The 24,846-nt window shown below is 37.2% G+C and overlaps 2 protein-coding genes across 2 annotated transcripts; both read right to left on the reverse strand.

Annotated features, from left to right (window-relative positions):
• Nucleotides 1–7,128: 7,128 nt before the first annotated feature.
• On the reverse strand, nt 7,129–9,868 carry LOC131618796 (uncharacterized). The gene is made up of 4 exons (XM_058889954.1): nt 9,631–9,868; nt 9,218–9,475; nt 8,840–9,067; nt 7,129–7,193 (listed from the first exon to the last, which is right to left on the reverse strand). The coding sequence occupies exons 1-4, from the start codon at nt 9,866–9,868 to the stop codon at nt 7,129–7,131; spliced, it is 789 nt and encodes a 262-aa protein (XP_058745937.1).
• A 6,333-nt stretch (nt 9,869–16,201) lies between these two features.
• LOC131620417 (cyclin-T1-3-like) lies at nt 16,202–20,171 on the reverse strand. Its single transcript, XM_058891487.1, has 7 exons — nt 20,018–20,171; nt 19,612–19,825; nt 19,242–19,323; nt 18,541–18,675; nt 17,623–17,798; nt 17,389–17,540; nt 16,202–17,285 (listed from the first exon to the last, which is right to left on the reverse strand). Exons 2-7 carry the CDS (start codon nt 19,770–19,772, stop codon nt 16,270–16,272), a joined length of 1,722 nt encoding a protein of 573 aa, XP_058747470.1. The 5' UTR covers nt 19,773–19,825; nt 20,018–20,171; the 3' UTR covers nt 16,202–16,269.
• Between the last annotated feature and the right edge of the window lie 4,675 nt (nt 20,172–24,846).

Consider the following 24,846-nt stretch of genomic DNA (forward strand, 5'->3'; position numbering starts at 1 on the left):
TTCTGACATGCTTCACAAAGAGCATCTGATTGGAATTTCAAATTAGGGAGTCCTCTGACAAGATTCAGTTTGTTAATCTGAGAGATCTTTCTCAAACTAGCATGACCTAATCTTCTGTGCCAGACCCACTGCTCTTCAGAAACAGACATAAGACAAGTCACCTTCTGACTCATAAGATCTTGCAGATCTGTCTTATAAATGTTGTTCTTCCTCTTGCCTGTAAATAGGATTGAGCCATCCTTCTGATTTACAGCCTTGCAAGACTCTTGATTAAAGATTATATCATAACCATTGTCACTTAATTGACTGATAGATAAAAGGTTATGAGTTAATCCTTCTACAAGAAGTACATTAGAAATGGAAGGAGAGTTACCAGACTTTATAGTTCCAGAGCCAATTATCTTGCCCTTCTGATCTCCTCCGAACTTGACTTCTCCTCCAGACTTAAGCACCAGGTCTTGGAACATAGACCTTCTTCCTGTCATGTGTCGCGAGCATCCAGAGTCCAGGTACCATGACATGTTGTGCTTTGTCCTTCTTGCAGCCAAGGATATCTGCAATAGGAATAATCTTATCCTTAGGTACCCAAATCTTTTTGGGTCCTTTCTTGTTAGATTTTCTCAAGTTCTGATTGAACTTGGGTTTAACATTGTAAGTAATAGGAGGAACAGCATGATAATTCTTAATGTGAGTTTCATGATATTTCCTAGGTTGTGTCACATGCTTCTTAGTGTGTGTTATGTGAAAACTTTGTGCATGTGAGGTGTGCCTAATATCATGAGAGTGGCCATACTTGAACTGATCATACAATGGCTTGTATGTAATTTTCATTTCATCAACAGGTTCAAGTTTGTATGGGGTTTCACCCTCATAACCAATGCCAACTCTTTTGTTTCCAGACACAGCATATATCATAGAAGCTAGCTGACTTCTGCCAATACTTCTAGATAAGAACTTTCTGAAACTTAAATCATATTCTTTCAGAATATGGTTCAGACTAGGAGTGGATTTTTCTGAATCAGAAGGAGATCCAACATTATTGGATAATTTTAAAAGTTTTTCTTTTAATTCAGAATTCTCCAACTCAAGCTTCTTTGTTTCAAATTCAAATTGCTTTTTCAGCTTTTTGTATTTGAGACTAATCTGAGACTTGAGTTCCAGAAGTTCAGTTAGACCGGAAACTAACTCATCTCTAGTAAGTTCAGAAAATACCTCTTCAGAATCTGATTCTGATGTAGATTCTGATCCGTCATCTTCTGTCGCCATCAGCGCACAGTTGGCCTGCTCATCTTCTGAATCATCTTCTGACTCATCCCAGGTTGCCATAAGACCTTTCTTCTTATGAAACTTTTTCTTGGGACTTTCCTTTGGAAGATTTGGACATTCATTCTTGTAGTGTCCAGGCTCATTGCATTCATAGCACATGACCTTCTTCTTGTCAAATCTTCTTTCATCAGAAGATTCTCCACGTTCAAATTTCCTTGAACTTCTGAAGCCTCTGAACTTCCTTTGCTTGGTCTTCCAGAGTTGATTTAGCCTTCTGGAAATCATGGACAGTTCATCTTCTTCTTCAGATTCTGATTCTTCAGGATCTTCTTCTCTGGCCTGAAAAGCGTTAGTGCATTTCTTGATATTTGATTTTAATGCAATAGACTTACCTTTCTTTTGAGGCTCATTTGCGTCCAGCTCAATCTCATGGCTTCTCAAGGCACTGATAAGCTCTTCCAGAGAAACTTCATTCAGATTCTTCGCAATCTTGAATGCAGTCACCATCGGACCCCATCTTCTGGGTAAGCTTCTGATGATCTTCTTCACATGATCAGCCTTGGTGTATCCTTTGTCAAGAACTCTCAATCCAGCAGTAAGAGTTTGAAATCTCGAAAACATCTTTTCAATGTCTTCATCATCCTCCATCTTGAAGGCTTCATACTTCTGGATTAAGGCAAGAGCTTTTGTCTCCTTGAATTGAGCATTTCCTTCATGAGTCATTTTCAAGGACTCATATATGTCATAGGTCGTTTCCCTGTTAGATATCTTCTCATACTCAGCATGAGAGATAGCATTCAGCAAAACAGTTCTACATTTATGATGATTCCTGAAAAGCTTCTTTTGATCATCATTCATTTCTTGCCTTGACAGCTTTACGCCTCTGGCATTTACAGGATGTTTGTAACCATCCATCAGAAGATCCCATAGATCACCATCTAGACCCAGAAAGTAACTTTCCAGTTTATCTTTCCAGTATTCAAAGTTTTCACCATCAAATACCGGCGGTCTAGTATAACCATTGTTACCGTTGTATTGCTCAGCAGAGCCAGATGTAGATGCAGGTGTAGGTATAGTCCTTTCACTTTCATCAACCATCTTTTAAATGAAGCGTTTTTCTCTTCCTGAATCTTTTCTAAACACGGTTAAGTGCTTGCACCTTAGAACCGGCGCTCTGATGCCAATTGAAGGATAGAAAAACACTTAGAAAGGGGGGGGGATTGAATAAGTGTGACTTTAAATCTTGGACAATAAAAATAAATGCACAAATATTTTTATCCTGGTTCGCTGTTAACGAAGCTACTCCAGTCCACCCCCGCAGAGATGATTTACCTCAACTGAGGATTTAATCCACTAATCGCACGGATTACAATGGTTTTCCACTTAGCCGCAACTAAGTCTTCCAGAGTCTTCTGATCACAACCTGATCACTCCAGGAACAACTGCTTAGTTCACTCCTAAGACTTTTTCTAGAGTCTACTGATCAACACGATCACTCTAGGCTTAGTTCACTCCTAAGACTTTCTGCTCAGCCAACTGCCAAGACTTCCTCTAGAGTATTCTGATCAACCTGATCACTCTAGTTACAAACTGCTCAGCCAACTGCCAAGACTTCCTAGAGTATACTGATCAACCGATCACTCTAGTTCCTTACAACTTAATGTAATCAATTCAAGTGTTTACAAATGCTTCTTAAAAGCGATAATCACAACTGTGATATTTCTCTTACAGTTTAAGCTTAATCTCACTAAGATATTACAACAGCAATGTAGTGAGCTTTGATGAAGATGAAGATTCTGAGTTTTGATTTGAACAGCGTTTCAGCAAGTTTGATATAAGATGATTTTGTGCAGAATCGTTAACCTTGCTTCTCATCAGAACTTCATATTTATAGGCGTTGAGAAGATGACCGTTGAATGCATTTAATGCTTTGCGTGTTCCGTACAGCTTTGCATTTAATGTTATACGCTTTTGTCAACTACCTCGAGCCTTGTTCACGCTGTGTCTACTGACGTAGCCTTTAGTAGCTTTAACGTTCCTTTTGTCAGTCAGCGTAGTCTGCCACATGTACTTCCTTCTGATCTGATGTTTGTGAATACGACGTTTGAATATCATCAGAGTCAAACAGCTTGGTGCACAACATCTTCTGATCTTCTGACCTTGAAGTGCTTCTGAGCGTGATACCATCTTCTGATCTTCAGTGCTTCTGATCTCATGTTCTTCTGATGCTTCCATAGACCCATGTTCTGATTCTGCTTCGACCATCTTCTGATGTCTTGCCAGACCATGTTCTGATGTTGCACGCTGAACCATTTGAGACACATCTTCTGAGCGCTGAATTATGCGTACTCTTTATATATATTTCCTGAAAGGGAAATTGCATTGGATTAGAGTACCATATTATCTTAAGCAAAATTCATATTATTGTTATCATCAAAACTAAGATAATTGATAAGAACAAATCTTGTTCTAACAGAGGCGTCTTGGCACGATGTTTCTACTTCAATGCCCCGATTCGATTGTTCTGCTGGCGGATCAAGGCATTGATCTAGTTAAGGGCTGGGAAGATGGTAGCCATGGTAGGATCAGTCGGGGATGGTTCTGATAGCAGAAGAGTGTTCTCAAGAAGAAGATCTTAATGATTCTTGTCACTGGTATCTCCGTAATGGAAGGTGGTATTGTTCTGGGCATCCTTCGGAGAAGGAGAAGTTGTGAAGCCATCGCGCGGATGAGAAATGTTGTTGTTGTTGGAAGGAGGCGCGATGAGTTCCACATCGTTTTTTCCCATTTGTGCAGTGTTCAGAACAGAAGGGTTCTCGTTGTTGCCAGCCATGAAGGGTGGAAGGTGATAGCTTTAGTTTTTGAGTTCTTGGTAGTGCAAGAAAGAGAAACAGAAAAGTAAGTGTTTCCCACAGACGGCGCCACTGTTCGAGGAAGAGCAGAACAGGTGGCCAGCAACAAACGTCTTGATCTTCGGTGATGGTTGAGAGAAAAAAGGGGGTTGTACCTGCAAGATACTCTGATGCCAAAGTAAGAAAGAAAACAAAGGTACAACAAAAAGTATAAAGTTCTTTGGGCAAAGTTTTGATTACCTTTCCCTCTAGGAGTAGAGGGCTATTTATAATGTTCTCTTTGAGGTGGATTAGGTCATCCTATTTTGTGGACTTGGGCGTGATTTCCGGGCCCAAAATGTAGGAAACAGTAGAAAAGGTCATGAATAACTGAGCAAAGGGAACTAGCCATTGGCGAGGATGGAGGTCCAGCGTGCTAGGTCAGTCCTATATTGTGCGGGAGGTGATGATGAGTCCTGCTCGGTTGAAGGGGAGGTTCATATATATACACACACACGATACTCCCCTATAATTTAGGCGAATTTCGCTTTATCTCTTGTAAAAAAAAATTGGATTCCTCCCACTAATGTAAAGATTATTTTGTTTTAACCTCTAAGCATACAATTTGAACACTGAATTTGGGGGTAAACCAAAACTCGCTCACATTATAAGGATGATAACTTGTACACTAAGGGGCAAAACACAGAATCTTAACATTTCAAGGGGGATTCAAAAAAATATATTTACCGGGTAAACCTAATTTTGCTCATTTCAGGGGTATCGTATATTTAACTCTATATATATTATTTTTATAATATAATATATATTTTCTATTTTTTTTTATATTTTCTTAATTAAAATACATATTTTTTATTTTTGCAATGTTATTAATAATACTATATATATTTTATCTTGACGGTGATCAGAACGGGGGTGGTCGGCGACCCGTCGTAGGCTTGATGACCCAACGAAGGAGGAGATGTACTTGCAGACACTCTGATGCTAAAGTAAGTATCAGTGTAGAGGTAGAGAGTAAGATTATAATAGAATACTTGACCCTCCTATAGAGGAGGGTATTTATAGTGAGCCCCCAGCGTTGTGCAAATGGTTTCCATTATGGGTTGAATATCCAGGCCCATAATGAATAACTTTCAGGATTCCCGTAAAAGGGGAGAGTAGAACGTTCATATCATCATGGGTCAACTATCCTACAGTTTTCGGAGGTGTGGGCGGAGTTGTCTGTTACGAAAGGCGAAACAGTTTCGCTAGTCGCGCGAAACATGGGGAAGCAGTTGAAGATGTTATCCTCGAGTGAAGAGCACGTGGGGAGGCAGTTGAAGAAGTTATCCCTATGAAATTTATGATTTTATGATGAATTTCACACACCATGGAGGTTCTCCCCGCGCTACTTATGAGTTTAGCTAGCTTGCCATTGAGTAGGGGCTTTGGCCGAGGATAGCGTCCTCGTGCCTCCCTCCTTTTCATGATTAATGGCTCGCAATGTAACATCCCAAATTCTACCCGCTATTATAACGCAGAAATCAGAGTATTTTAAAAACTATCAACAAGCATTTGGGATATCACATTTACTTCATATAAACAACACATAATTAGATACGCAGCACTTCAATCTCAGAGGATCACAAACGACTTATATCAGCTCTAAGAACAAACCAACTTTTATTTAATATGCAGCAGAATCATAACATGCGACTTTATAAACAAATCATCTTTATTTAATCAGAAAAAAATTTTAAACATCATAGTACTTATCATTATTCAACTTAGAACTCAACAACTTATATATTAACTACATGAAACAACAAAATAAACATCCCCCCGAGTCCTATGTATCAGAGCGACACACCAACTGGACTCGATGAAGCTACAAACTTTCACAGCTATACTTGAGTACCTGCCAATTTCTTATGGTAGGGGAAACATCAGCAGAAGGGGTGAGATATCAAACAGTATAAAAGAATGTATGATAATACTTATAGCAAAGGTAAGATCATACACTACTCACCACTTCTCATCTCAAAGCACCTTGCATCACAACAACAATATTAATAATCAATCATAATAAGATATTCAAATTCACAACTAAGTCATCTACAACTACAACATTTCCTTCATAATCACAACGAGAATCAACGTAACTATCATCACGACAAACATCAACAAAACATAGCAATGAATTCACAACCACGAATCCAACTTAAACAACAACATAATCAACCTAATCCAACTTAAACAACAACATAATCAACTTAATCCAACTTAGACAACAACATAATCAACTTAACATAACAATCATTCATCAACACAACAACTCGATATGCGACTCATTATGCAACTCAAATTATGCAAATGCATGTGGTACCATTCGGAGTAAACTCTCAACTTAGAACATTTCCAGTAATTCCGAGGCATAAGGAAAAGCCTTCAACTTAAAAAATTCCAATCCTGGCCAACTTTAATGAGCATTAGCTCCAACTTAGAACATTGCCAATCCAGGCCAAATTTAATGTTATGCTATGCTATGTGACAACATACAACGACCACAACTCGACAACGAAACAATGACATAACAACAACACAACAACGGTCACATGTCAACAATCACACCGTTCAGCTTTAGCCAAAGGCTCACAACACAACTTAACAACGAGATTATCAACTTCAATAACAAATTCACAACAGCGCAACGACAACAACAACACACAACAAACAATAACTTATAATATGCATCAATGGCATCAACTTAGATAAACATTGGGCATACGACCTACAACTCAAGCATGTCCATATATTGGGACGATTCAACTCATTCAACATTGGCCATAGGCCTACCATTTCGTCAACGCATCAACAACAAGTTATAATACCAACAGCTCAAGAATAACAACATATTCAACTTCACATTACATCATCATCATATAAGTACCATCATATAATCATCCTCGTCATAACAACAGTTATTCGTCATAAAGAGCATACATCATGTTATTTCAAACATAATCATTTCCAACTATACAACAATATTCACTTCATGCTTATCCACACAATACAACCTATCAACTTTGACCATAAGGTCTACAACAACAACAACAAATTAAACATACTAACAACAAACATAATTACATGTTATCCTCAATTCATCAATGCATAACGCACATAAACATGATTACATGTTATCAACAATTCATCACATAGCTCGCACAAACATAATTATATGTTATCGATATTTCATTCAAAACATGATTAGAGTCAATTTCATGAGAATTTAACATAAACCCTAACATTTTCAATTCCACAACTAAACCCATTATTTTACCATCAATGGTTTATCCATAACAAGCATAATAATTTAATGCACATAGATTATCAATTGCACACAACTTATCACATTTATATCATCACATTCCAACAAACCATCAAATACCCAAAATTGCACATAGAAGAACATGGATATCAAGTATAGAATCTACCCACCATAACATACTATCATACAACCCTTTATCATGAAATAACTTCACTCTTACCTTAGTAAATATGGACTCTTTCACCATAGCTATAAGCTTTTCTCCAAAAGAAATCCTTTCTAACATCACTTGGAGACACACCTAAAAACCAGCTCGGAAATCGGCTTATCAGACAAAATTAAAACCCTCAAAATGAAAATCGCTTCGCGAAGAACTTACCTTTATGAGTCAGGAACTCCGTGACCAAGTATCGGAACGATCCAACGGTTGGATTGAGAGATACGCCCGATTTGCCAAGGAGGTTTTCTGCTGAAACTTGCTGCAAAAATTGAGGTTTCCTCTATAATTTTTCTTCTTTCCTCAAGTGCTCTTCCCTTTGAGTTTTTCTCTCTTCTATTTATTCTTTCTCCCCCAAAATGAATTATGATTCTCCAACCCTAATCTCTACTCTTACTATCTCTTATCTTAATGGGCTTAACCCATAATCCATCTATTATGTTATATTCTACCACTTAGGCCCAAATCATTAAAATTTCTCTAATCACTTAATTAAGCCAAATAACACAAACACACACATAATTAAATACTTAAATAATTATTATATCACATGATAACTAAATAAACAAATAATTATTAACAACATCAAATAATATAATTACTATAATAATAGCGAATAAAATCGGGCTGTTACAACTCTCCCCCACTTAGAATATTTTTGTCCTCGAAAATACAATCGACACAACCATCTCAACGCCAAAACCACACTACTCTCTCCAGATTCGTATCCATACAATGGCGTCCTACACCTTCGGCCATACAAAGCTTCCAAAGGAGCAATACCAATACGAGAATGAAAAATGTTATTATACGCGAACTCAATCAACAGTAAATAACTATCCCAAGCACCTCCTTGCTCCAAAACACAAGCTCTCAAAAGATACCCAAGCGACTGAATCGTCCTCTCCGTTTGACCATCAATTTGCGGATGATAAGTAGAACTCAAACATAACTTGATAATCAAATCACTTTGAAAACCTTTCCAAAATCTCGACGTAAACCTCGAATCTCTATCAGAAATAATACTCGACGGAATACCATATAAAACAGAACCCATAGTAGGTGTATCAATAACCATACTTCTACGCATATCAGATAACACAAGATTCAATCTCTTAGCACAATCCAAAGAAATGAAAGAATGTGTTGCACCAGTATCAATAATAGCAATCAAAGGTGTGCCATTAATAAAGCACGTACCTTGGATTAGCCTCTCATCAGTAGTGGTCTCCACACCAGACAATGCAAACACTTCCCCTTTAACTTGCTCCTTCTTCGGTTTGGTACACTTGGTACTAATATGCCCTTGCTCACCACAATTGTAGCAAGTCACACCCGCACCAATTCCACACTTGTTTGCCTTGTGACCAATCTTGCCACACTTGAAACATGTTACAACTTCCTTAGGACAATCAACAGCATGATGACCTTCCACACCACAGTTATAGCACTTAACCGAGGCACTAGATTCTCCCCCACTTGACTTTCTGCCAAAACCATTTTTTTTCTTGTCATACGGTTTCCCACGGTGTTGACCTTTACCCTTTCCATCATTTGAAGCCTTTTAGTGAGAAGAACTCTCCCTACTATCCTCATCATAAATCCGACTCTTGTTAACCAACTCAGTAAAACGGGTAATTTGTTGGTAACCAATAGCCTTCTTGACATCATGTCTCAAGCCGTTCACAAACTTAAAGCATTTAGGTCTCTCAGCATTAGCAGTATTATAATGGGGACAATATTTGATAAGCTCCTGAAATTTAGCAGCATAAACAACAATAGTACCATTTCCTTGCTTCAACTCAAGGAACTCCACTTCTTTCTTCCGACGACAATCTTCCGGAAGTAGTTCTCCAAGAAGACATCACGGAAAAGGCCCCAAGTAACCTCAATGCCATCTTCTTCAAAACTTTGAAGAGTGTTGTTCCACCAATATTCAGCTTCCTTCTCCAGCATATGAGTGCCAAACTGCACTTTTTAAGCATCAGTACAGTTCATGACTCTGAAGATTTTCTCAATCTCCTTCAGCCAAGCTTGAGCTTTATCAGGTTCATGCTTATACTCAAAGACAGGAGGATTATTCCTCTGGAACTTCCCTAAGGCACGATACTCATCATCATCTCCATTCCGGTTACCAGCATTCGCTTGAGGAATCTGACCAATGGAGCCAGCCGACATCCTCAACGCCTCAGCAATGGCATCATCATTCCTGCCTGCAAGTGCAACCATCGTCCTACGATAACCAAACAACCAGACAAACAGTATCGATCGTGTCAGATACACAAATCAAATACAACAGGATTAGAAAACATTAACGACTATTGACCAACTGGTCGACCAGGCTCTGATACCACTAATGTAACACCCCTTTTTAATAACCCAAAATAATAAATATACACACAGAATATATGCATAAAAGGGGATATCACATGTTATTTTCATCCAAATGAAAATCTGGAACATATACTTCCCACCATAAATGCAACTGATCAATTTGTAACACAATAGATTATCTCATGTTTCCAAAATATAAATGCATAATACGCGCGGAAGAATAATTCAATAAGTTTCAATGAAAATATCCCATACTATATTCATCTATCATATTCATATAAGATATTCAAATCAATATTCATACGTCATATGAATTAATAACTTGGCAACATAGGCCTCAATCAACAATATCCAACATAACCAAACATGGTTCATCAATGAGATTCATGACATAATCAAATAGAAATAAGAGTTCAAAACCCCGCCTAAGTGCTACATAATCAGAGCATTGACTCTCTAACTAATCCAAACAGTAAAAGAAATGTTCCTCGGCTAAATCCTCGATAAGCCACTAAGCGTCGGAACCTGCACGATGTCACGAAGAACATCATCCACAAACAGAAGGGTGAGAATTCAAATTCTAAATAGAAAATATAATAATGGGAAATGCAATACAACAAGCATACATTTCACAATTCATCACTATTCCCATAACATGCATCATATGCAATTAATCAAGATTCACATATTCATGTTATACAATATAGCTCATTCAATTCTACATAATCAAACATGATTACTAAACAATGTACCTAATTATATTTCACCAACATATAGATTCTAAGTACATATAATTTCACATCTACATCACATATGTTTCAATCATATATATCACAATCATAACACAACAATCATTCATATCAAATGAATCACAAAATTCACTTATCACTTCTCATACACACATAACATAATCACACAACACATTCACACCGAAACGTGCGAATAAAGTGTGACTCTATCCAACATGGAATGTGGATCCCTGCTTGTTATCATTACGGGTAAACCAATTGCCACTCTCTACGGACAACATAACCATCTCAAAGCTCCATTCGGCGTTAAGCTTTCAAATCCCATTTGGCGTTAGATTTGGGACAAGTAAATAATCCGCTCGAGATTACCCAACATTTCCACTTTCAAAGACTCATGTTTGTGTACGTGTGCAACAAAACAAGACTCATGCATTTAAGACGATCTCTCTATCTCTTAAACTACACAATCACATCTTTACAACTTTGCACAACATTACACAACATGACATTCAACTTAATCTCAAGCATCAATTAGAATTTAGCAATCAATCACATAATTCACGATTATCATATCACATAATGCATCCATGAACATTGATCATGCACAATTCATCCATAACATACACATATAATTACATGTTATTCCCAATTAACATCATAATTAAATTAAACAATTGCCAACTAATCCTACTCTATCATATAGACAATTATTTAAGCTTCAATATGCTTCAAACAACACCTAAAAAGGAGTTACGGATCAAAATTATGCTAATTCTAAGTTACAAACATTTTTCCAAAGTGCACAGTGGAACTCGGTTCCTCCCCATGTGGGAACCAGGTTCTGACTTTCTAAAAAGCTCGTTTCTGGTTTTTACTATGGGAAACTGGGTTGGCACATCTGGGAACCGGTTCCCACGTGACAGTAGCAGAAAATTTAATAGTTTTGACAGCAAAACACATTTCCAATCATACCCAATCCAACCCAAATGAACATAAGCATTTAGAATCATCAAATCAACTCATTAAACACTCAATTCATGCAACAATAACATCATTTATCACCACATAACAACATAACAACAAGAGATTCACAAAATGAGCAAAAGTTACATAAACCCTAACATTTCCAAAACTATGAAATTGAAAGATGAAGAGATTCACATACACAAACAACATTTACCCAATCATAGATTCTACAAGAACTTGGATTCAAACCCTTACCTCTTGAATTTCTCCTTCTAACTTCAAGAAATCTACAATTCCTCTTCTCTTGTTCTTTCTCCTCTCTTATCTTCTTTCTCTTATTTTCCCCAAATTGTGTTATCTCTAAAAACCTAGTTTTCCTCTTCTTACTATCTTTCTCTTAATGGCTTAGTTATGTTATTACCCACCCATCCAATTACTAATTAGGCCCAATACATAGTATACTACTAATAACTTAATTAAACCATAAAACACAAATATGCATATAATTAGATATTTCAATTAATTAGTAATACCACATAATAATTAAATAAACAAATAATTAATAAAACACAAAAATAAGCTAATAAATAAAATAGCTAATAAAATCGGGTCGTTACACATTTCCACTCTGGAATGGATAACGGTTGCATCAAACCAGACGGCTTCTGATGTTCGATATCTGACATCTGACAAGTCAAACACGAATAAACAAATTCCTCCATATCCTTCTTCATACCTTTCCACCAAAATAACCTTCTCAAATCTTAATACATCTTAGTAGCACCAGGATGAATACTCAAACCACTACGATGCCCTTCATCCAAAATCCTCTTTTCAAATCCGAACATTAGGAATACAAACTTGATCAAGACATCTCATGACATTGTTCTCATCAATTCGAAAATCACTATCTTTTTCTTTGATTAATCAATGTCATCTTGTCAACCATTATCTTGCATAGTTTATCAACCCAACCAAGAAGAATGGGCATGTCTGTATTTCCTATTGAACTGTTTTCCTATGTATGAGTACGTCTTCAGAGAGCTGGGTCTTCGGTTTCCTTTTAGCGATTTTCAAATGGGTGTCTTTAGTTGGCTGGAGTTGGCGCCCTCTTAGTTACACCCGAACTCGATTGCCTTTATTCAGGCTTTCAAGATCGTGTGGTAGTATCTCGAGGTTGGGGCAACTAACCCCTTGTTCTTTCGCTGCTTCCACCTTCAGCGACAATCTGCAAACAGGAAACACAGTTGGGTGTCCATAAAACAGACGAAGAAATTGTTTAAGGCATTCACAGACTTTGTTCCTACCTTTAAAGATATGTACTATTTATTCAAGCCTGTGAGCCCAGAGGCTATTGATTCTTTGTTTGAGCGAAGGGTGGTGACCGAGGAGGACGGGAGTGTTCGTCATAAGGAGGATGGAAGCGAGATGACGAAGATGGTCGCAAAGTTCAACCATCGTTGGAGTCGCGACCATTTTGATCAGAGCACCGACTACTATATCACTAAATACTAATCCTACTAGCTAGTTGGACCCCAAGGACCAACGTAGATATGACAAGCTAGTGACGTTTGTTAATGGTTTCGCTCCTGCTCGGTGGGAGACTATGAATGGGGAGATTATCCTTGACAAGCAGAGCAAGGCCTTTTACGAGGCCCAGTTTATCAACACCAAAGAGCTCCTCGAGTGTAGTACCGTCGAGGATGTTAAATTGCTTTTAAGTAGTTATTTTTTCCTTTTAACATGTTTGTGTGCATTTCTTTCTCGGTATACTAACGTGTGCCTGTCATCTCTTTTAAGTAACATGTCCAGCCTTCAACATCGTGTTCTCAAGATGGCGATAAACAAAGGAAAAGTTGGGAAGAGACAGTCCAAGGGCCACATGGTGCAGCTTCTGAACGAGTCCAAAGACGGCTCAGGTGGTTCCGGTACTTCCTTTTCCCCTGTTGGCAACCAATCTCCTACCCCGCACGATGCTCTGGGCAAGAAAAGGAAACACGCAGGTAGGACGTGGACATAGATCTCACAGAGGAAAGTACCAAGGAGAAGTTTGTAATGCCCCTTTGCTTTCTCAACAGTGGGCTCTTTGTGGGGGGGCACTTCTCTGTTTGTACCTCGGACGGAGTCGTTGGTCATCAAGAACTTAGGCGCAGAAGGCAGGAGAAAAGTGTTGGGTCAGGATGTCGCTGCTCTGATGAGGGTCCAAGAAATGGCCACGGTCCTCACTGACGAGGAAACCTGCTCTGCGTAAGATCTGGAGAAGCTTTAGGCGGCGAATGAGAAGCTATAGGCAAAGGTGGCCAAGCTGGAGACCGATTTCACTGATTTTAAGGAAAAATATCAGATCCATACTGGGATCGTCACCGAGCTACAGGAGAGGGAGGAGGAACTGACCAAGTTGACTGCGGAGCGGGCCATCAAGAAGAAGAATTTAGAGGACATGGCTGTTGCATTGGAGACCGCTGCAGCACCTACCGAAGATGAGACTGATGGGTGAAAACCTTGAAGACTCGCGCAGAGCTGGTCTCTCAGACAGGGGAGCTTGAGATGGACTGCTTGGCGGCGGTCGAGATGGGTTTCGAAAATGCGGTGGCTCAGCTTAAGGTCATGAATCCTGGCACCGAGCTCGTCACTTATGGGATTGGGCACCTGTCTAAGGTGGAGGGTGGTCGGATAGTGTCTCTCGTTGACCTCGGCGAGGATGAAGGCGAAGATCGTCAGTCTTGACTTGTTTATTTTGTTGGTATTTGTTTGGGCCTACGTGCCCTTGTAATATTTGAATGATGGGCTTTGCCCGCTTTTGTAATATTGTGACGTCTTCGGCCTTTGTGTTCGTTTTCTTCTAAAGGTTTTAACATTTTTGCTATGCTCGTGTATGCTTCATTTTTTATACTTCGTGAGTTTATCTGCTATGTTTGTCAAGTACTTATTTTCCTAGGGTAAAGGTTCTGGGTGCTCGTTGATTTGAGCTGCTCGTAAGGAGATAGCTTGCTTCGACAGTGATGTTGCTCGACAGTGTATTGAACTCGTCGAGTGACCGGAGTTGGGTTCTGAACTGATAGCGGTTTTAAGGATCTCGATTGAGACCTTAGCTCCGTGGCAGGAACTTTCCATTGCGAGCTATGTGTTCTGCTGAAATTTGTTCGACGATGGTGGAGCTCGGTTGAGGTTTTCACGTCGGGTCAAGAATCTGCTCGTCAAAGAGTGGACACTTGCCTTTTTATTTCAGTTTGGGATGTTGAGCTTGTACCAGAGCGCGCCTCCGAGGTCGGAACGTACTCTGTTGTCGTTTGAATGGGGCGCGCCTTTTTGTTTCAGTTTGGGATGTTGCGCATGTGTTCTATTTGTGGTCGGACGCGATTGAGACCTTCCCAAAATTTGAGTGTAGAATGTAATAAACCATCTTTTTTTTAACACTCTTATACGGAACTACATGCTCCATATGGATCTAAATCCTCTCCAGCATGTTGACGGTTCTATCACAATTTCCACCAATAATTTTTCTTGAAAAACATTATTTTTATCTTTATTTTCTTTATTTTAAAATCTATAAACTATCGGATTAGAGGCCGCATAAATGAAGAAGGCATTCAGCAGTCTGCACGAGAGGATCTGTGTTCTGCTCCATATGATGAGATGGGATTCACCAAGCTAAAAACAGAACTAATACTGGTCAAACTAGTACTCACACGTCAATAAAGTGTGTAGGAACACATAATTTAACTCATGGCATTGCAACTGTGTTTTTTTTTTAAAAAAAATTGATGATAATTGTAACAAATAGTATGGAGATACATGTCGGAATTAACTTTAAAAAAATTCTTCTTTTTAAAATTTTGCCAATAGAAGACATAGAAGTGTGAAAATTCCCCACAAATTAATTGACACATCAGAGGCCTAAATAAAATCCATCCCACGCAAACATCATATGAAAGAGAAAAACATTAAATATTATTAAATAAGACTCTCTCTGTTCCAAATTATAAGAGAAATTCTCTTTTTGATTCATTGAATAATTAATATATCTGGTCTATATATTATTGAATAATTAATGTATCTGGTATATATACCGACCAGATACATTAATTATTTAATGAATCTAAAAAGTAAATTTCTCTTATAATTTGGGACGGAGGGAATATATATCTTGTGTGTCTAAATGATTTTTGTTTAGGTTTGTGCTGTATAAGTATTTATCCAGTGACAAAGTAAATAAGCAAACCATTGGATTGCTGTAAGTGCATTGATCACTAACACTAACAAATTACTTGTCACTTCTAATCACTCGGTTTAACTACCAAAAATTCACATGTATAATAATTATAATGATAAAAATCAATGATCTTATGGGAAAATAGACCTCATTCAAACAAGACCATGTTAAATTTTCCCTTGACTCCATAATATGGAATTGATCCAACTGACAAAAATTCATTTGCTCAACTTGCAAAAATTCATTTGTTCAACTGACAAAAATTCATTTGATGGTGAGTAAAGAGCAGGATCATCAGAATTGAGAGAATTCAAGGATCTTTTCGGATAAAATGTTCAGCCACATTAAACACTGCATCAAATGTGATTTTACTGTACACGCCTTTTGCTGTCCCTTTCAGAATGTCCTGGTTGGTTGACCTTGTTTCGATTTTCTATATAATCAAAGTGGCTATGGTGGGGAGGTTCTGCACTATAACTATGCAGTTTTTTCCTTTCCTTCACTTCGTCAGGCGAGCTCCTTGCTTTTCTCTTGTTGCTTGACTTGGGTGATTGAACCCAATGGTCTATGTCATTAAGTGTAAAAAGCTCCCCTTCTTCGGCATGATCTGTTTCATGTGGTGGCATACCGTTCAGCCCTTGAAGATGATCCTCTGCATGATCTTGCTGCTTTCCATTCTGCATATTCTCATAATCTGATTTGTTTAAGGGCTTAGACCAGCTTTCAAGCTTATCCAGTTGATTCTTCCCATTCTGAGAAGCCAATTCAACTCCATCTTCGATTGCTCTCTCAATCAGATCATCTTCATCCATTAACTCAGTTCTTTTAGTTATATGATTAGCTGCTATAGCTGCTTTCTTTTGCTTTTCTAAGGCAGCTTTTACCTTGTATTTATCAATTTTTTTTATGACTTCCTGTGGGGGACGGGCAAATGCAGCATCTCTGTGATTTAGGTCACTTCTCTGACCATTGGTTTCTAGATTTTTCTCCGAACCTGATTGAGATCTCCCCGTCTCCCGAGCTTCCAGAAAGTTCTCTTTGTATGGTGCAGGTTTCTGGTCAGGGTGTTTATTGCATTTAGCATCATCTTCCACCATGTCTTTCGTTTCCGTCGCCCTATAATCACCATGTTTACCATGACCTCTTACAGAAACATGATTAGCAGACGGATCAATAACATTTTTAGATATTGTAGGTTTTGATGTTTCATGTCTTGTATTTGGGACTCCGGTATGCAAATCATTGTTTGCTGTTGCGGTTTGATCATTGCTTGTTGGAGCTTTTGCAGCTCCCCGATTGCCACCTCCTGCAGGTCCTTCAACAGTATTATTGGACGGCGCTGTTCGATTTTGTTCATATAGCTCCAGCATTTGATTACTAACTTCTGTAAAAGGTAGAGACACAGTGTTGGGACTTTCCAAAATATAAAAAGCTAAAATAACATCTAGATTCTACTCGATTTTGCAAACAAAAAAGAAGACACCAACCCTCCAACTGGCGAGGAGTGACATCAAACTCTTGCCACCAAACTTTATCCCCGTCTGATGGGAGCTTCACCTTGAGGAACTTTGCCGCAAGAAATATGGCTCCAGCGGCAATGTGATGGGGATTAAATTGCAGGCAAAGAGATGTCCTTAGTCTGCATACACACCACATCCAAATTTCAGTAAAGAAAATCGAGGATACCTTGGCCGTAAAAAAAGGAGAAGTAATCTTCGTACCCATCATTAACAAAATTCCACGCTACTTGAGCAAGGGCATGCTGAGAAACTTTGAATTTCTTTATTGCCTCAACAAGAGGTTTATAAGGATGTTGCATATTAAAATCAAAACCAAGAGTTGCAAGAACAACTCTCTCTGCAAGTAAAACTGATTCCTTCTGCCGATCATACACTTCCTGCGCCACAATTGCATGATAAAAATAAATCGTAATTGAGAAGCAAATTAGGAAGAAAAACAAAATTCAAAAGAAAATTGATTTTTAAATAAACTCCTAAGTTTAAATACACATACAAATATTTAAAGAGAAGTATTCCGAACTCATATATCAATTTGAAAATGCACATCAAGCAACCATAGTTATTGATTCCAGAGAGCAGCGCAAGCAACCAACCCCTAAATTAGATAGCAGGTAAATCTTTACGCTGTCAATCCGGAATGGCGGATCAGAGAAGCTGACCCCCAAAAGTAGAAATGCAGGATCTGGCCATAAACAGAAGAATTTTTTTTTTCTTTTGTTGATACTCCATCCCCTTCAGGCCACGAAGCCCAACGCAGCGATATTAATGCAGTACACAACTTGCCTCACCATAGCGGCAAGCCTATAACCTCCCTATCTTAACCTCACTAGTAATTACATAACTTTTGCAAAACCTAGTGTGTTTCTATATTTATGGTGTTACTTGATGATTAAGTATAATTAAAAAAGTAGAATAGTAGGAATAAAATAGATTATGAGAGACACATTCAAGAAAATTACTACCAAGTAAAATATACTTATCAGAACCTAAACAAATAATGATCCGCAAAGACCCTCCCTAGAGCCCACAATGCAGGGCCATAACCATTTCCCTTTAAGCTCTCTAAGTGAAATAAAGAGAAAATAAAAAACGTACAAGGTAGTGCGGAATATGCTATACCTTTTGTTTGATCCTCTGAACAGCTGCAGGATCCTTCTTGTGTATAATTTCATATGAAACAACAATAACATCTTTTAGAGGACGGGGAGTTTCTTCAACCTTCCCAGCAAGAAACATGCAAACTGTAGCAATGATCTGCAAAAACAGGTTAAGTTACTTTTATCTACTACATGCCAAAAAATTTATACATCATCCAATAAAACCAAGGTAAAACTAAAAGACAAAAATTATAATGATAAACACAAAGATTGAAAGGAATATCAAAAATAACAGGTTTAGCAAGAATTAGCATAAGAGCTGAGAAGAACAGTGCTAAATAGCATGAGAGTAAAAATTTTAAAAAAGATATCATGAATTCCATAGACACAATAAACAATAAATACAACAAACAACTGGAATTAGCCACAGGATTTCTTATGCAAAACTCACAAAAGTAACAGCTGAAGCATGAATGCATGATATAAAATATGACATCAGAAATTTGGATTAGCTACCACTGCTTAGTGCTTACTGAAATTTGTAGAAAAACACAAACTTATGCATGGTTCAAACAGAAGGGAATTATTATCTTTGAAAGATAATGTGCATTGCAAGTTACAACAATAAAACTGCCTAGCATTATCATCCCTCTAGGTGAGTGTGATCAATTGGTCCCAATGGGAATGATAACTAATTGCAAGAATAACACAATATTAACTCACCCTTCGGTCATTCTTTGCATGGGACTGCCGAAGAAAGAATCGATGGCAAAAAATAATGGCAGAGGCAATAGTTAACTGAGGTCTGCATCACAATTAAATCAGTATCAACATTATTATAACTTAAGCTATGTGTCTATATTTGTAATTCCAATAACACGCGATCATGTGATATAACTATATATATGAATAAACATGTAAAGAATTAAGATATTCCTAATGTTCTCTCTGCTTCTACAGAAACACAGAAACACAGCTCATTCGTAAACAGCCTAACCATCTAAATTTAAACAAGAAAATTCACAACAAATCTGGTTTCACAATGAAAAAGTACGAAAAAACACAGATAGTAGTAAAGGACATAAAAACTCACACTTTAAGTCTCATGCCTAAATCTTGTAGAAAAGAACAGTATGATTTTCGTAGGTATGCCTCTTTCTTCAAATCGACACCATCGAGTTTGGAGGGAGAGTTTTCTTCAATCTCCTTTCTAGAAAAGTACCATTGAGGATCACCAAGCAACAAACCAGCCATGAGGACGGGGGCAGATTAAATTCTTCTCAGGTTGATGTATATTTAATCGTTCCCTGTTCCATCAATGCAAACAGAAAGGCAATGTGATAATAAACAAAATCAATAAAGCACCAAAAACTACGCAAACCCCAGTTCTATCATACTTTACAGAAATTCAACAATGATCAATTCTAGGTAAAATAAATAGATATAACAGAGTTATAGGAGGAACGTGAAAATTGAAAGGAAGAATGAGAAAGCCTTACCGGTAAGTAAGTGGTGAATTTTGAAGTTGAAAGCAGAGCTAGACGGCGGCGTTAGGATTCATCAACGAGCTCTAGCTAGTCAGTAATGCTGATATTTACTTCAAGAATTCAGGGTTTGTAGCCAAATCTCGCTCAATAGTACTCTTTCACTCGTTAGTTTGTTTTTTTTTTATTTACGGTTCTCACTCATTAGCTATTTTTTTTTTTTCAAAATTAAATATCGCACGTTTTTAATATATTTTTTTAATAATTTAAAATTAAGAGGCTACTTATTTTTTTAACGAATTATCACACTTTTTTAGTAAAAAAATATTTTACCTTATAAATTTAATTATTTTTACCTAACATAAATATATCAATAAATTATGCTTTAGTTGATTAGTTGATCCTATCTAATTAATATTCTATTTATTTTTTAATTTATTATAATTTTTATGAAATTTATAATTTTTTTTTGCATATACAATTTTTGAGGTGTAGTTTTTACTATTTTTTAATGAAAATATGACAAGTGTATAATTTCCTCCTATTTTCACTCACTAAATAATATTTAAATATATTTGTCATATTTTTATTAAAAAAAATAAGAACCACACCTAAAAAATTATACCTAAGTTTTGTCCTACTCTTTTGGCATAAAAAATATTCTAGTATTATTCACAAATTAGTTTTTTATCTACATTTTAAAAAATATTTTAATTGTTTATTAATTTTATTTTATATGAATAGTTTTAAAATAATTAGTCATTTAATTATATTTTCTACCTTTAAAAAAAACATATAGTATTGACTTTCTTGATAAGTGTTTTTCTTTTCTACCAAAGTTATTTGTTTTATTTAGCATAGATATTTCAACAAATCTTATAGAAAAAGAAGATACTCGAATGGTAAGGAAGACTTCTAATCGTTGACACATAATTTCAAACGTCTTAACCACACTCCAAACATTGAGCATAACTTGAGAAGGAGTGATGTTTACATATGCTAGAAACTCGGCTTCAAACGACATAAAAAGTATTAAAATTCCTAAATCATGAATCACAATGAGGTCAAAATAGAAGTAAAAGGTGGGCAAGCCATCCAGGGCGGCCATATTGAGCCTCTCCTATTTAGAACACGACTCTAAAATCACATTATCTTTATTTCTAGTATTGGAAAGCCTGATATGCTTCTGAAAACCAATGATTCTCTCCTCACTAGAGTACAGAGACACGAAATCTTTGACGTTAAAACTTTTAGCATATGTCTCCGCCATTGACTTCTGATGAAAATGGGAGGAGTAAGAGAATCACTATCAGAATTACCAGGGCTCTCGCGCCCCCTAAAGGTATAAATCATGACAACATTGCACAACCACTCCTTAACGTTCTAAAACATTAACGATCACCATTAAAAGAAAAATGAACTAAAGAATGGTGGAATTGTACCTTCAAACAAAGTTAAGAGCTTGTATTTTGAAGAACTAAGAGCATGTGCATTTTGCGCTTGTAAAACTCCTAATAAAATGGATGAAAACTTGAGAAATGAAAATACAAGAAAGGTTAAATAAGGAAATGATGAAATCCTTTTATAAGAATGGAAAATTCAATCATAGGAGTAATCAACAACCTCTCCCTAAGCATCTTAACAATTAAAAAGATTTTCCACGTCAGTGACACATATTATAAATTAAGGCCAAATTGGTTTCCAAGGGCGAAACCATCATCAATTGCATTTAATATCGTACATGTTTTCACCTCAATTAATGTTTAGGAATTTCTCTCAGTTGACATTTAAGGATTCACCTTATTGACACTTATAGGTTTGTCTCACTCTTGAGGGACTCTGTAACGCCTCAATTTTATTTAAATTGTGTATCGTAATTGATTGTGTGAAGTTGTGCATTTATATGTATTGATGAGTGTTTGATGTGTTCTGATGCCCTTGTTGTGGGGTAGCTACCTTAGAAATATAGAGATTAAGGTGTTAGGGCGTGTGAATAACCGTGTAGAATTTGGGAGTGGTTGGAGTAATTAGCTACTAGCACTATTTAATTAAAATTAGAGGAATTAAATAATATTGGTAATAGCTAAATAATTATTGGGTTATTTTAATTATTTAGTGTTTTTATTTTATTTTTAGGAAATAATAATAATGGTAATAATAATATAATAAGGGAATAGGGATTAGTGAAGGAAGTTTTTGATAGAACGTGAAAATAGAAGAAAAAGAGAGGAGTGTGGAGCTAGTGCTTGAGGAAGAAGAGGGAAAAACACCATTGATAGAGGGAAGAAAGTTTTTGCTAAGAATGTCAAGGTAAGGGTGAGGTTCTAACTTTCTAATGGATTGTATAATGTTAGGTATGTGGTGTTGATTGCCATTGTTGTATGACTTTGTTATTAAATTGCTTCGTGTGCTTGTATGAAACTATGTGATGAATTGTTGGTATGTTTGTGGTTGAATTGATGCAATTGTTGGTGCATAACATGTAGAAACATTGGATAATATGTATGTTTGATTGGGGGTAATGAGAAGCATGACTTTGGTTGCAAATTGGGGTTTTGGGATGGTTTAAAAAGTGATTTTCGTACTGATAAGTAGCAGAAAAGTGCTTCTGCTACAGTGTAATCGGCTACGTGTATTTGTGTAATTGGTTACACTATTAAAAATTAGGTTTTTGGGCTGTTTTCGAGTCCGTAACCGGTTACCGTAACCTGTTACGCTGTTCTGACATAATTTTTCCAAAACTTTGAAAATTCGTAACTTTTGACTCGGGGTGTCCGTTTGACACGCCGTTTGAACTTGTGGAAAGCTAATACAATGTAATTTCTTGTAAAAATGGTCTCAAGTTTCTGGAACTAAATTTAATTGATGTATAATGAAGTTTTGTGTTGTCAGTGTATGTTGCAGTATGATGTCGGTGTTTGCATCTTCGTAAAACTTTGAAAACTTGTAACCTTTGATTCAGGTGTCTGTTTGACGCGTTGTTTGAACCTACGGGAAGCTAAAATATTTTCTAACCAATGAAAATAATTTCAAATACAGTGAGAAATTATTTGTTAGTGTTCGACGCTTTTCCGTGCGAGATTTTGTTGGTATATTGTTATGTGTGAGGATGTTGTATTGTTGTAACAATGTGATGTTGTCTTATTATTATTTAATATACTTGATGAAGTGATAATATGCTCAGTGGATGGTGATACCGTGATAATATGTTGTTATAACGTTGTTGTTTCTATTAAATATAACATGATGAATTGATAACATGCGCATTGAATTGGGATACTATGATGTTATGTGATTGTGATGTTGTGTTACTATAATTGATTGTAACTTGATGAAGCGATAATACGTGTGGAATTTATGATAACTTGAATTGTATAATATTCTTGTGTGATGGAGTAATTTGAGGGAGAATTGTAGTGAGTATGTGACTCATGGGTGATCAATGAGGATCGTGGAGTGCATAATGTTATTATGTTTGTGCAATATTCTTGTGTGTTGGAGTAATTCGAAGGGAGAATTACAGTGATCAGTGAGGATCGTGATGTGCATAATGTTATTATGTTTGTGTAATATTCTTGTGTGTTGGAGTAATTCAGAGGGAGAATTACAGTGATCAATGAGGACCGTGGTGTGCATAATGTTATTATGCTTATGTTTGTGGTGTATCATGCATTCATATCATTACATGGAGATAAGTCTATATGGGAATCTATGGTGGGTGCCTAGTCTCGTCTGGACTCTTGGGATAGAGCCGTGTTAAGATAAATCGTAGTTCGGAGGAACGCTTAAGACTTATTTGGATTTCGACGGGAATCGAGTTCAATATATTTGAACTGTATTTTTTGTGTTGGTACCGCATGCATAGTATCGTGATGGGTAAATCACTTTGCATATATGAATAAATTGTGAATTGTGCATAGGAATGCGTGGAATGTTATTGTGTGAAACAATTGTGTACTTGATTGTTGTGTTGTTGTACATTACATAATTGATATCATGATGATTGAGTTGTATGCTTGGTGTATATATTACACGATAATTATTGATATAATGTATGATTTTGCATGATGACCTTGCTATATACTTGTTCTAGACTTGCCCGACACTAAGAAACGGCCCAATTCACGTCCACCTTTGAGACGACCCAAATGACCTAGGCCCAATCACTCACGGGAGGAGAAGGCGTTCTCCCCGCACCCGGCACCGAGCACAACGCCACCTAGCCAACCAGATCGGCTCCCGCGTCCCTAGGCGTTCATTTGGCTCCCCATATCTCACCTCGTGTAGACCAGAATCGCCTTTCTACTTGCCTAACAGCTAGTGTCGAGCAGTCCCCTAGAATTCTTAGGTCTACTCCTACAATTCTGGAAGTTACGAGTTTTAGGCCTAAACTCGCGGCCTAGCCCAAATACTCGGATCGTTGGCCACGCGCTGAGGGCATTATATAGTCTCTCTCCCTTGAGAGAGTCAGGTAACACAATTTTCATAACCCTAAACACTTACTCGTATCTGTGATCGTACTGACTTGATCGTCGGAGTACCTTACAGGTACACCCCCCCTCTCCCCTTCCTCGACACCGTGCAAGACATTCATGGCCCTTTCTAGTTTTGACCTCTAGGTCAGTACAATAATTATTATTATTATACATTCTTTTATATTGTTGAGATATCTCACCCTTTATGTTTGAATGTTGCCTCCATATGTAGGTAACATGCAGGTAATCAGGAATAGTCTACTATCAAAACAGCTTGGAAGATGTTGTTCTTCCTTTCTGCGTATGTCGAGTCGGTGTCATGCTCTAATACGTAACACTTGGGAGGATGAACGCTTAATCTATTTGATG

The sequence above is a fragment of the Vicia villosa genome, linkage group LG7 (genome assembly GCF_029867415.1).
Source record: "Vicia villosa cultivar HV-30 ecotype Madison, WI linkage group LG7, Vvil1.0, whole genome shotgun sequence".
NCBI classification, from domain to species: domain Eukaryota; kingdom Viridiplantae; phylum Streptophyta; class Magnoliopsida; order Fabales; family Fabaceae; genus Vicia; species Vicia villosa.

Coding starts and splice junctions, on each gene's coding strand:
- LOC131618796 (XM_058889954.1), bottom strand. CDS start 9,868: ATGGTTGCACTTGCAGGCAGGAATGATGATGCCATTGCTGAGGCGTTG. Junction 9,476..9,630: donor AATCTTCAGAGTCATGAACT/GTACTGATGCTT, acceptor TACTTCCGGAAG/ATTGTCGTCGGAAGAAAGAA. Junction 9,068..9,217: donor TGATGAGGATAGTAGGGAGA/GTTCTTCTCACT, acceptor GTGGTGTGGAAG/GTCATCATGCTGTTGATTGT.
- LOC131620417 (XM_058891487.1), bottom strand. CDS start 19,772: ATGGCTGGTTTGTTGCTTGGTGATCCTCAATGGTACTTTTCTAGAAAG. Junction 17,799..18,540: donor TTCAGAGGATCAAACAAAAG/GTATAGCATATT, acceptor ATTGTGGCGCAG/GAAGTGTATGATCGGCAGAA. Junction 17,541..17,622: donor TGGAATTTTGTTAATGATGG/GTACGAAGATTA, acceptor GTGTGTATGCAG/ACTAAGGACATCTCTTTGCC.